We start from the raw sequence: 11,444 nt of genomic DNA, 5'->3' as shown, positions 1-11,444 counted from the left end.
ACTGTAGCAATGACAATAAAGTCCATTCATTCATTCATTCAAAAGTCTCCTCACGCCGCATACTCAGAAATGTTGGCGAATCTAGTATACATACTACATTTCTTGCGTACTCAAATTTCACATACTAGGCAGTGTGAATGCACTACATACTCAAGTCTACATCATACATAGTATGAAGAAGAGTAAGCTAGTATTCTATTCCGAACAGATCTAGCCATAACAGTGAAGACCCATGTTTCAGCCAGAGCAACCGACATCGCCATCTTGTGGTAGGTGTCAGAGGCACAGGCCTAAGTTATAGTCATCATTTAATTTCTTTAATGAATGTCAAGTGATTAATCAAAAACTGAGACCTTGTACAAAATATGTAGCCACTTATCTTTTGTGAACAGATATTCACAGTCTTGTCAGTATTACTGAAAGTTCCTCTGTCCTTATCCTCCTACTGCACCTGAAACTAAGGTTCCTAAATCATTTAAATGACCTTCATTTTCCAGACTGTAATGAATCAGACATGCCACTACAGTTGTTTACATATTTTATTATTCTTTTTTGTCATCAGGTAAAAGCAGACAGAGAAGAAGAGCTTAGTCTGTGACAGCGTGCAGCTTTGTGGGTCCCTGTACGGAGATCTAAAGACAGAAATTGCCCTTAACCACAGATCTAGGATCAGATTACTCTCCCAAAATCTTAGCATTAACCATTATAGGGGACAAACAACAATTGACCTTAGAGCAGTGTTTAAGAGCAACTGCATCCTTCTCCATACAGACAGAAACAACTGGACTACGACTGTAGTTATCACACTGCAATACAATTTTACATCAATGACAGTTAAATAACACTGTCATAACAATGATATAAGAGATGTTATAAACAGTCAATAACAGCTGCTATCAGTTTATGACAACTGACTCCACACAGTCATGACACAAACAGATTTTGAGGTAAGCTTGTTGGCAGTGTTACACCTAGCCATTTAGCAGATCTACGCAACAGTATACGTCATGACTGGGTTAAGTCAGCTGACATAAGATGTAGGTGTCTTATCTACTGGTTCCTATGAGCACATTTACCTCAGTGCTCGTCCCTACCTTGGCATAGCTTTGGCATTAGGAGGTAAGATGGCTGCTGCCCGAATTGAGCGGCTTGCGGGGAAAGCGGCTTGGTGCATTATATGACCATTTAAAGAATAATAACCTGCGTGGCCTTCGGCCAGAGGACAGAGGGATAAAGTAATGCAGAGTTAAAGCCTCTCTGCAAAGTATACATTTGAAAAAAGGTAGGCGTTTCCCAAATACTGTCAATACAATTCAAAGGGGGAAAGCACAAACAGAGCCCAATGTATGTTTCAATACTTAATCATTCCATCTCTACTGGTAGCCAGCACAACAACCTAATGTTTTTTGCCTGGAGCACAATCATGGCACTATAAATGAACATTAAGACTTGTATAAATGGTTCTCTCTGGGTGTGCTCTCCCTTCTTTAACTTGTCATAGAATAATGGAAACCACCCAGAAGTGCAGCTTTTCAGTCATACACAGTACATTCATACATACATATATGCATTAGCTTATTCCATAATGTGAGAAAGGTGCTTCTCAGAAATAGATTAATTAAAGTAATGGCATGTTGATTTAACATAGCCTAAAAACATTTTATGACCCAAACCAAAAGGCTTGTGTTCTGTCTAGCTTTCATGTTCAGAGGATAGTAGACTTGTGTTCAGTCTTGCTTTTGTGTTCAGAGGATAGTAGAGTTGAGTGGTCTACACTGATAACAGAAGGGGGACGTGATGAACAAATACAATAGCATTTGTTTGATCAATATAAAGATTGAAATGAAAAACTAAACAAAAAGGAAGCATATTCAACCCTGGGAAAGCATTTCTAAAAAAGACATACAGTACATAATACATCCATAAATGTTACAAGTTTTGGCAGAACATAGTCAATATGATATGAAGCGTTATTTTTAACAAGCTTATGCTGGGAGAACTACGGGACACTTTCTCACTACCTTAATCCACCAGCTTTGGGTTTACCTGAGATACCACACGTCCCTCAGGGGCTGTACTCTTATAACACAGGACTACTGGTTTGATTGACTGATTGATTAAATCAATCGAGTGATTGATTGATTGAGCTCAAAGTCTTACATACAAGGTGGGGGTCAAAGACATTCAGGCTGGAAGAAGGCGTCCCCATATCACAACAACCTCGGTCCAATATATTTGATATTGGTTGGACCTACACAACACCACCACACCAAAGATCAACCAGACTCTCTCCCCCCTCACCCAAAACACACCCGACCGGCAGGCTTAGCTCCACACACATACTCACTACACTTCACTTCAGTCCATTATACAACCACTCGTCAAAACCTTTTAAAGGAAAGTTGCAAAGAGGAAAAGAAAGGCTATAGCTTAATGAGAGGAGGTATTCTTTTACACTCCTCTCCCTTTAAGGACTTTGTTAAGACTGTCTTGGAATGCACTATATATAGAGAGATAAATATTGCCATTACTATAAGCATGATTACTGTTGATACATACAGTGGCCTCCCTACCACCAGAGGCACCAAAACAAGCTTTAGCACCCTTCTCCCTAGCTCTCTGACTTATCATAACCCCCGAAGGCCAGTAGGGGGTAGAAGACACTCAGAGAAGCACCTTTTTTAAATATCATTTCTCCTTTTTCCATTCAAATCCAAGTTTCTACAAGCTCATCTCACATTGGTCACTCCTCGTCCACTGTCTCCCTTTTTGATTTGTCTGTTTTCTGTTCCAGGACCTGAGGGGTGGGGCTAGGAAGGGGCACAACCTCGACAGCAGCCAATGAGGTGGTGTCTTGTTGATCAATGTCTTTCCTGGAAGAGATTTCTTCCTGTGTAAAAGAACAAAAGGGTTGCTTTTGTGAAGGAGTTGACCCCTGACATCCAATTCAGTTCAGTGGTTCAGTGATAGTTGAACTGGTTAAGTGTTAAGACCTACGGACTCACTTGCTCTGTGAACTGTTGATTCACTTGCTCTACATACTCCTGCGTCTCCAGCTCCTCCCCATTTGAGTGACAGCTCGGGCTCGGAACCTCGATACCATGGCTTTCCAAAATGGCAGCCTCTAACAGAGCGAAGGAGGGAGATGGATAAGGACACAAGAGACAGGGATTATAGAAGGGGAGGAAGTGAGTGTGGAAACCTAGAACTAAAAATGGGGATTGCTCATTCCTTTGTCCAACAGCTACAATGTAGCTGTTACCATATGTGTGGTGGCCTGGGAAAACCCGTCGGATGTCGCTGGCGTTCGTTTGTGGCAAAGAGCAAAAATAGATGGAAATCGCGATTTTTGTGATTTTGATATTATGTGGTATTCTAGTACTTTGAACTCCATACTACATTATGGTGAATAAACATTTTAAGAAAACAAAAGAGAAAGTACTTATTTTTATGTTTTTGTGGTGGGTAGTTTGCTTTGCATCACAAGCAGACAAACGAGACCGGATGATCTGCATAGGCTCCTCCCCCGACCCGGAGGAGAAAGGAGTCGGGGGCAGCATGGGGGCAGCATTTCTTACCTTTCACTTTTTTTGACATGATACATTAAAATGCTCATAACTTTTTAAAATAAAGGGCTATCTCAGTCATTCAACCAGGTATGAATAGCTGAGAACTTCTAATTTATGGAAATGTCAAAATGCCACCATGTGAAGGGTTTTCCCAGGCCACCACACATATTGTTAATGTTGACTGCATTCTTTCAGATTGCATAGAAATGCAGGGTAAGGTGTAGGGGTTTGGGGTCTCACCAATGTTGGCCCGTCTCTTCATCTCCTTCCGGCGATTGGCAAACCAGTTATAGACCTTCAGTGCCGTCACCCGCTCAAACTCTGACAACTTGCACCCTGGGTAATAAGAGAAAGAATAGATGAAGAACAATGGCTTTCAGTGAGTTGATGGACACAGATTGGTAGGCAGATACTATAGGAAAACCACTCATCAATTATGGGGTGAAATATCCCTTTGTGTATGTTGGGATGGGATGAGACATTTTCCATGAGAAATGTTTACAGTATATTCCGTCAAGAGACACAGGTGACCACACCTGTGTTTTTAAAATGGTATGGGATTTAACACATTCTAACACATGGCCACAGACAAAAGTGGCGGACCTGGTTTTTGGATGACTGAGTTGCAGGCGTTGGCAATCTCTTCTCTCTTCGCTTCATCAGGGTACTGGTTCTCCATGAAGAAACTGACGGACAGAACAAACAAAAAATCTAAATGCAGCTCCATGACCGAATACCAATTAAAAGCCCTTACACTGGATGCAGGCGTCATCGATGATCGATATAATGAGTACTCAGCTAGATGGTCCCCCATTGACCAGAAACCAATCGGCCAGAAACCAATTGACCAGAAACTAATCAGAATCACTAGCTGTTCTCATCTACCCAATGAGAATGCAGCTATATATGCCCCGCCCCCTGATCACAATCCAATCAAAGACAGTCCTCTCACTGTAAAAGAATAGATTCAGGGACACATTAGGTGAAGGACATTCTTTACCTTTTTTTATTTTTTATCACCCACCATTTTCTTCTCTTCCCCTGGGGCTGTAAATAACAACCTTTAAGGATACAGGAGGAAATATTCCACCTCTCTCTCTCTCTCTCTCTCTCTCTCTCTCTCTCTCTCTCTCTCTCTCTCTCTCTCTCTCTCTCTCTCTCTCTCTCTCTCTCTCTCTCTCTCTCTCTCTCTCTCTCTCTCTCTCTCTCTCTCTCTCTCTCTCTCTCTCTCTCTCTCTCTCTCCCTCCCTCCTTCACGAGTCTAAACTAGCCCATAAAGATCAGCAATGCAGTAGTATTGCGTAATCTTGGAATAGCTTTGGTGAGGTTGGTCTGAGTGCTTGTGTGGTCTGATTAATTTGAGTGCAGTTGCCTCTAGTGGTCAATAAGGTGAGAAACATAAACATTCCTATACCAAGGGTATGGTATAGGGGACAAATAGTTCAGGATGGATAAGATCAACAGATCTCACATCAATGTGAATTGTCTCAACTGTTTCAGTTCAGATAGTACAGTGGGTCCTTATCTTCAATCACTAGCACCGCTTCTTATACAATGTGCTAACACCTGGCGGTATTGTAGAGGTAGAGGTAATGACTATCTGGCCACACTAGAAAGGACAGAAGTACAAGGCTACCCACCTTAGCCATGATCTTTGACCAAACCTTGAACATTAAAAAAAAAAAGCTTTTGATGTGTGTATTACTGCTGAGATGTCAGCCGCAGTGGAGTCTGGTGGAAGTAGAAATCGTGGGACAGGCTCATTGTAATGCATGGAACAGATTGAGGAATGGCATCAAACACACTTGCAAATATGCAATGAATCCATTCCGTGCAGCCCGTCCTCCAATTTCTACCTCCACCAACCTCCCCTGGTCAGCAGAAACAGCGTGCAGCAATGTGCCAAATGCTGCTCTAGTGACTAATAGAGTTGAAGAATAGGTTTTACACTGGGCCCGTTGACATAGAAACCTCATCGATTGATCACGCACTGTGATTGGCTCACCTCTCCATGATTGACTGGCACTCCTTCCTCCAAGTGAACCTACTGCCTCTACGCAGCCTCAAAGGCCCGCCCACTGCCCCGCCCCTTTCCACTGAACTGATCCCTGTCCTCCAATCAGGCTCCTCCTTCACCAGAGAGCGCATCGACAGGGTGGCACCTATAGAGAGACAGAGACAGACAGAGACAGAGACAGAGAGATATCAAACCGTCTGGAAATCTATGACAACCAGCTACTGATTTGGAGAGGAGACACAGAGAGGAAGCCACTTTAGACAACTGAGATGCACCCCGTAGATACCAGGGAGGCAGAAGACAAAGACATGCATACAAGCTATGTGATGATCAGGTAACAGGGAAGGGGGGGGGAGGGGGGGTGCCTAAATCCAGTCCTCGAGGGCTGCAGTGGATGCTGCTTTTTTTTTCTACCTTTCAATATGCATCTGTTTTAGACCATGGGGACTAGTTAAGAGGTTGGCTCTAGAAAACGAAACTCCCCTGAGGTCCGGGAGTGTTACCTGGCTGGGCCTGGGCCTGGGCGGCCGCTGCAGCAGTGTACCATGGGAGCAGGTGCATCAGCAGCTCTCTCTGTCTGCCCCAGGGGGTGTTGTTGGCGCTGGCGCTCACGCCCGTGCCTGTCCCGTCTCTGTCCCCTCCCCTGGCCCTGGGCACCTGGGGACCCAAGCCGTGCTGGCTTTCACTCCACCTCAGCCCTTCAGTCAGGACAAAACCAGTGGTCAAGCCACAGCTAGAGATATTCCAAGCGGCGCCACGGTTACGTCAGTTGAGAAAGCAAATTCGAATTTTAGAACATCGGAATTGGTGCCAACATGGCGCTCCCGTAGACCTGTCTGTCTGTCTGTTTGCTTTCGAAATCAAATCCAATCGAATCAAAAGAATGTAGTGCTAGTCGCCAACTCTTGCCCAGTTGAGAAACTATATAACTATTCTAGACTTCCCCATGTTGCTCCTTATCCTTGAGGGTCAGACATGTCTGTTTTAACACGGAATCTGACATACAGGTGGACAGGTCCAAAGGAGCTAATTTGGTCAGCAAAATAAAGAGCCCCCCTTTTAACAGAAGCTTGCAGAGAAAGGCAACATAAATAGGTAGTCCAGAATCAGCGTCATTGTTAGTAAATCGTGTGATTGTTAGCCTGTTAGCCGTGTGGGAATGAAAACCAGCAACGGAATGCCTCCTGGATCTGGACTGAGAACTAACACAGTAGCAGAAGCAAAGCTTGGGCAGGGGGATGGGAGTGGAGAATGGGAGGGAGAGAGAGGGGAGGTGAGGGGTAGAAGGTGGTCCAGGAGGGATTCTCGCATGCTTTATTCTCCTGAAGAAGCCGACCACCATAAGAACCGACTGCTTGTCAAAACTACAGGACAGCAACAATAGCCTACTCTTATGCTCCGATGGATATGAATTGAGCGTTGCACATGTAACTCGTACAGAGAAACTGCACTGTAATCGGCCTGATTCATTCCGACTGAACACACAGCAGTGTCCAACAACACAAGGACGTCTACACTGCTGTAGCCTAGTCTATAAACGGCATCTCTCTCATCTAGTTCATCACCAAAACGGAAGAGCACCTGTATATTTGGTTTAGGAAAACCCTGAACTACTTAGGTAGGTACTAGGTAGGTAGGTAGGTACCCCTCTCTCTGCAGAAGTTCCAGAGTACATCCGCTGTGTCCGAGGACACCAAAAGGTCAACGAAACCATTTAGCCTACATCTGAACACCACAGTTGTCCACTTGAATTTCACCTCAAACCAGATGACTTAACATATCGATTAGCGTCTACGGTAACACTTCTGTTTTTATCCCGTCTTTTGCTCTAAGAGTCATAGATATGTCCTCTGTCCTTCCCTGACCTTTTCACAGCCCTCTAGGACCAGGGTGGGGTGGCTGATGGGTCCACAGCACCAGGGCATATGGGTGGGGAGGGGATGGTGAGGATGGGGTGTTTGGAGAAAGGTGGCAATCAGCAGTCCAACTTCAATGACGTGACACACATGTATTCCCCTTTCTTAGTCGACTAGACTAGCCTAGACTATGAATTCATTTAACCATAAACCCCATAACCTCATAAAACATAATCCTCTAATACTGCCTACCCCTCTGCCTACCTATCCCCAAAATCTCCCTACACTGGGAGTCTCCACTATTTTCCCATAACAGCCCCTCCCCCATCCCTCTACCCCTAACCTCCACCCCTCTACCCCTAATGCCCTATCCTCCATCCCTCTACCCCTAACCCCATATCCTCCACCCATCTACCCTCCATCTTGGTTCTTACCTAGGCTGTTCCTCTCCATCATCTACCCCTAAGCCTCCAACCTCCACCCCTTTAACCCTCCACCATCTACCCCTAACCCCCTATCCTCCACCCATCTACCCTCCATCCTGATTCCTACCTGGGCTGTTCCTCTCGAGCAGGTACCAGCGGTAGAAGGCTCTGCGCTTAGAGTCACTCATCTCCAAGCCCTGCTGCAGCAACCACTGGGAGATATAACTCTGACTGATACCTACAGTGGAGAAGAGCATTTAGAAAAGAAAGATGGGGGAGAGAGGGGGAACACAGGGGGGTGAGGTGGAAAAGAGGAAAAAAGTGGGTAGAAACAGATAGGAGTGGGAGGGGAAGAGGGAAAGAAAAATAAGAGATTATTCTGTTATTTGCAGTAGCATTGCTGTTAAATATGTACAAATAGTCCTACTGGTAGTGTTCCTCTCAAAGAAGGTGTTAATTCAGAGGTTGAAGGATCTTTTCAATGGTATTTATTTATCTATTTGTTTATTGGGATTCCCATTGCACATGCAGCCACTACTCTTTCTGGGGTCCACTTAAAACATAAAAATACAGAACAGTTATAGACATAAGTTATATACAAGAACAATATAATATAATATTGCATTAAATAAAAAATACAAATAAGGGTTGAGAGTCATACAGTATATAGTCACGGTGAGGTACATGTAAACCTGACGTAGTACAGTACCTGTGACCTGGCCCACGATGGCCTGAGAGATCCTGCGGTTGTTCAGGAAAGTTTTGATCTCCTCCTTCACCAGGTTACTGTCCCTCCTAAATAGCAGGCACCACAACATTAGACCAGACACTTCCTGTTTCCAAAGACGGCTATGGCCAGAGTGGTATATTAGAAGAGCGGCGCCAATGAGCTTTAAATAGTTCTATATAGCTTCCTGATTAAACTTAGTGATTTACTCAATATTGAAACAATCTACGGTATTGCTTGGCAGCCTGCTCCTTTGGTATAATGTAACAGAACTATTTGGCATTGGCCAATAGAAAATGTACCCCTTCATTGGCGTCACTCCACCTTATAGAACACTCCAGCAGTGGCTAGTGACAACATTTAAGAAGACGATGACGAAGAAGCCGGTTATGCATGGCTCTCTTGGTTAACATACTGCTAAAGATTCTGTCAAAAGCCCTCTTCAAATCCAACAGACAGTACAGCACCTAGAACCCAGATCCGGACACATCTCTCCATCTCTGTATCCTCCAGTCCCTACACACCTGACCCAAATTAACCAGGCTAACTGTTCTAGGAGACCGAGCGTGCATCACCAGGGACATTTACTGCTATTATCTGATGTGAAAATGGTCTCTCTTTCTCAGAGCAAGGATTTCTCCAGTCCTTTCTTCTCTTCCACTCGTTTTGTCTTTCATTTCAAGTTCACCTCACATACTCCTCATCCTTCTCATTCACTTCTACTTTCTCTTCTTCAAGTATACTCCTCTTACTCCTTCTTCACTCCTCCTTTATATTCATCTCTCCCCCCCGCTTCTCTCTCTCTCTCTCCTCACCTCATGTACTCCTCCACCTTCTCCTCCAGGTCCCAGTCCTCTTCCCCCATGATGTCATAGCTGAACGACCTCTGAACTCCCGCCCCAGGGGGGTACAAGGGCGGGGGCGAGGCCTCGTAGCTGTTGCTTGGAGACAACGAAGCACCGTCTAGGCCAGGGGTCTGTGTGGTGGCAGAAGCGAGGGAGAGGGAAGAAGAGGAGGAGGAAGAAGAGGAGGAGGAGGGGGCAGGGGCTGCAGCAGTGGGGGTTGTATTGGATGGGGTGGTGTGGGGGTCACAATAAGGGGGGCGATGGTCGGGGTCTAGCCGCTCAAGGGACTCCAGAGCCTGGATGATCTGGGGCTTGGTCATCCCCGACAGACGCAGGCGCTGGAGAAGGTCAATCTGTTCAATGGTGTAACGTGGCTCCACATCGCAACACTCCATACTGGCATCTACAGGGTTAAAATGTAGAGAACAAAGTCAAATATGTGTACTATGCCTATGTGTAGTTGATAAAGAATAGAGATGTGTCAATGAAGTAGGCCAGTTACAGTTGTACAGGTAATGGATTTGAACAGAGACTGCATTCTCCTCTGTGGATAACCTTTGGGTGATTCAGAGACTTGCCAACTTTGGCACCGTTTATATTTGGCACAGTCACGTCATACACCCACGCCGTCCCGTTTGCCCCTGGAACTATGTAACCCTGCAACATTGTTGCTGGTTTCTTCAGCATTTGAATAATGAAAGACGCTCTGTATTCCACGCTTCAACATACTAAATCAGACGGTAGATCACGAATAACTTAACCATGACATTGGATGCACTTCTAGTTTGCAGTACCTGATACCAGCGGGGGTGACAGGCGACCCGTGGGCAGCGGCTCAGCGCGCGGGGCCGCGGCCGGGAGACACCACTGTCGCATGGCTCGAGCGACCTGGGGAGGAGGGGGGAGACAGCGGTGCATACACCCATCAACATTGTCGCTAGTAGTTTGATGTGGCCTGTCGCAAAAAGGAGCCGGGTTTTATCTAGTTCGTCCAACTGATAAGAAACAAGTTTTAAAAAAATCATAATAATAATGAAAAAAGTGATAGCTAAATGATACGATGTGATGGGCTTTGTCATGTGTCCGTTGCAGTACTTCTGAATGCCCGGGGGCAGTTAGCTTAGCTTCCTATAAGGCTAGCTAGCTGACACCCGCGTTTGTTTACACCCGTCTGTACACTTACTAGCTAAACGTTAGAAAGCCTCCAAATGATCTGGCAAGCCCCTGATCGCTAAGTGCATTTAGTCTACTTGCTACGAAAGTGCATGCATGCATGCGAGCTAGTACGCTAACTGGGACTAGCTAGGTGATAAAACAAGGGACGATGCACCAAAAATGTCTAATGTTCTTGATTGAGGGTGTGGGATAACTACAGTAGCTACTTAGCTCTAGCTAATGCATTACAGATACAGGACGCTTGCTAACCCGCAAGCGCCTCTTACCTCCCCGCTGCTGTGGTGGCAAGCAAGCTGCAACCGGGTGGATGTGGAGTGCAGCAGGCAGGCAGTGCAATCGGTCCACTGTCGGTGCAAAGCACTTTGCTCCGTTAGTTTTGTCCAACTAGCTAACGAAGGTGATCCGTGCGGGGTCACATTGTCCTGGGATGCGGCGGGGGAGAGAAACTGAATCGGTGACGGTATGTGGGGGAGTCGATTTCAGTTTACTGACCTCTCACCCGTCAAAGTCCCGAGGATCGTCAGGAAGTAGTTTATGAATATGGCTGTGGGAGGGAAACTCAAACGCTTTGGGGGAAAGACCTGTAGGCAGGCTACATCTACTGCCTCCAGAATTTCTCAACATTTGAGTGTAGTATGATCAGTGAAATTGCAGTTAAATTGCAGTTATGTGTACCCATGTGTACCATAAAACATGTTGATATTTAAAATAAAATAAACGTTTGTATAAGCGCTTTTGGTAAGCATGGGTTACACACACACACACACACACACACACACACACACACACACACACACACACACACACACACACACACACACACACACAC

General features: G+C 45.3%; 1 protein-coding gene across 2 annotated transcripts; it reads right to left on the bottom strand.

Annotated features, from left to right (window-relative positions):
* Positions 1-525: 525 nt before the first annotated feature.
* On the bottom strand, positions 526-11,013 carry LOC308157107 (homeobox-containing protein 1). Of its 2 annotated transcripts, XM_080530590.1 has the most exons (11): positions 10,882-11,013; positions 10,234-10,327; positions 9,410-9,842; positions 8,577-8,662; positions 7,995-8,105; positions 6,090-6,284; positions 5,575-5,731; positions 4,173-4,255; positions 3,810-3,905; positions 3,006-3,124; positions 526-2,890 (listed from the first exon to the last, which is right to left on the bottom strand). In XM_080530590.1, the coding sequence occupies exons 2-11, from the start codon at positions 10,313-10,315 to the stop codon at positions 2,744-2,746; spliced, it is 1,509 nt and encodes a 502-aa protein (XP_080386716.1). In that variant the 5' UTR covers positions 10,316-10,327; positions 10,882-11,013; the 3' UTR covers positions 526-2,743. The 2 variants fall into 2 exon arrangements, with proteins under 2 accessions (XP_080386716.1, XP_080386717.1); XM_080530591.1 differs by lacking the exon at positions 6,090-6,284.
* Between the last annotated feature and the right edge of the window lie 431 nt (positions 11,014-11,444).

The sequence above is a fragment of the Nansenia antarctica genome (genome assembly GCF_963989245.1).
Source record: "Nansenia antarctica genome assembly, chromosome: 5".
In the NCBI taxonomy this organism is placed as follows: Eukaryota; Metazoa; Chordata; class Actinopteri; order Argentiniformes; family Microstomatidae; genus Nansenia; species Nansenia antarctica.
Note: the sequence above shows the minus strand (reverse complement) of the source record. Positions and strands in the feature narration are given on the sequence as shown.

What these genes read in the sequence shown, in the direction of transcription:
- LOC308157107 (XM_080530590.1), bottom strand. Translation starts at nt 10,315, where the DNA reads ATGCGACAGTGGTGTCTCCCGGCCGCGGCCCCGCGCGCTGAGCCGCTG. An exon ending in TGCCAGTCAATCATGGAGAG is followed by an intron (nt 4,256 to 5,574) that starts GTGAGCCAATCA and finishes TCTGTCCGTCAG; the next exon opens with TTTCTTCATGGAGAACCAGT. An exon ending in CTCAGTCATCCAAAAACCAG is followed by an intron (nt 3,906 to 4,172) that starts GTCCGCCACTTT and finishes CTTATTACCCAG; the next exon opens with GGTGCAAGTTGTCAGAGTTT.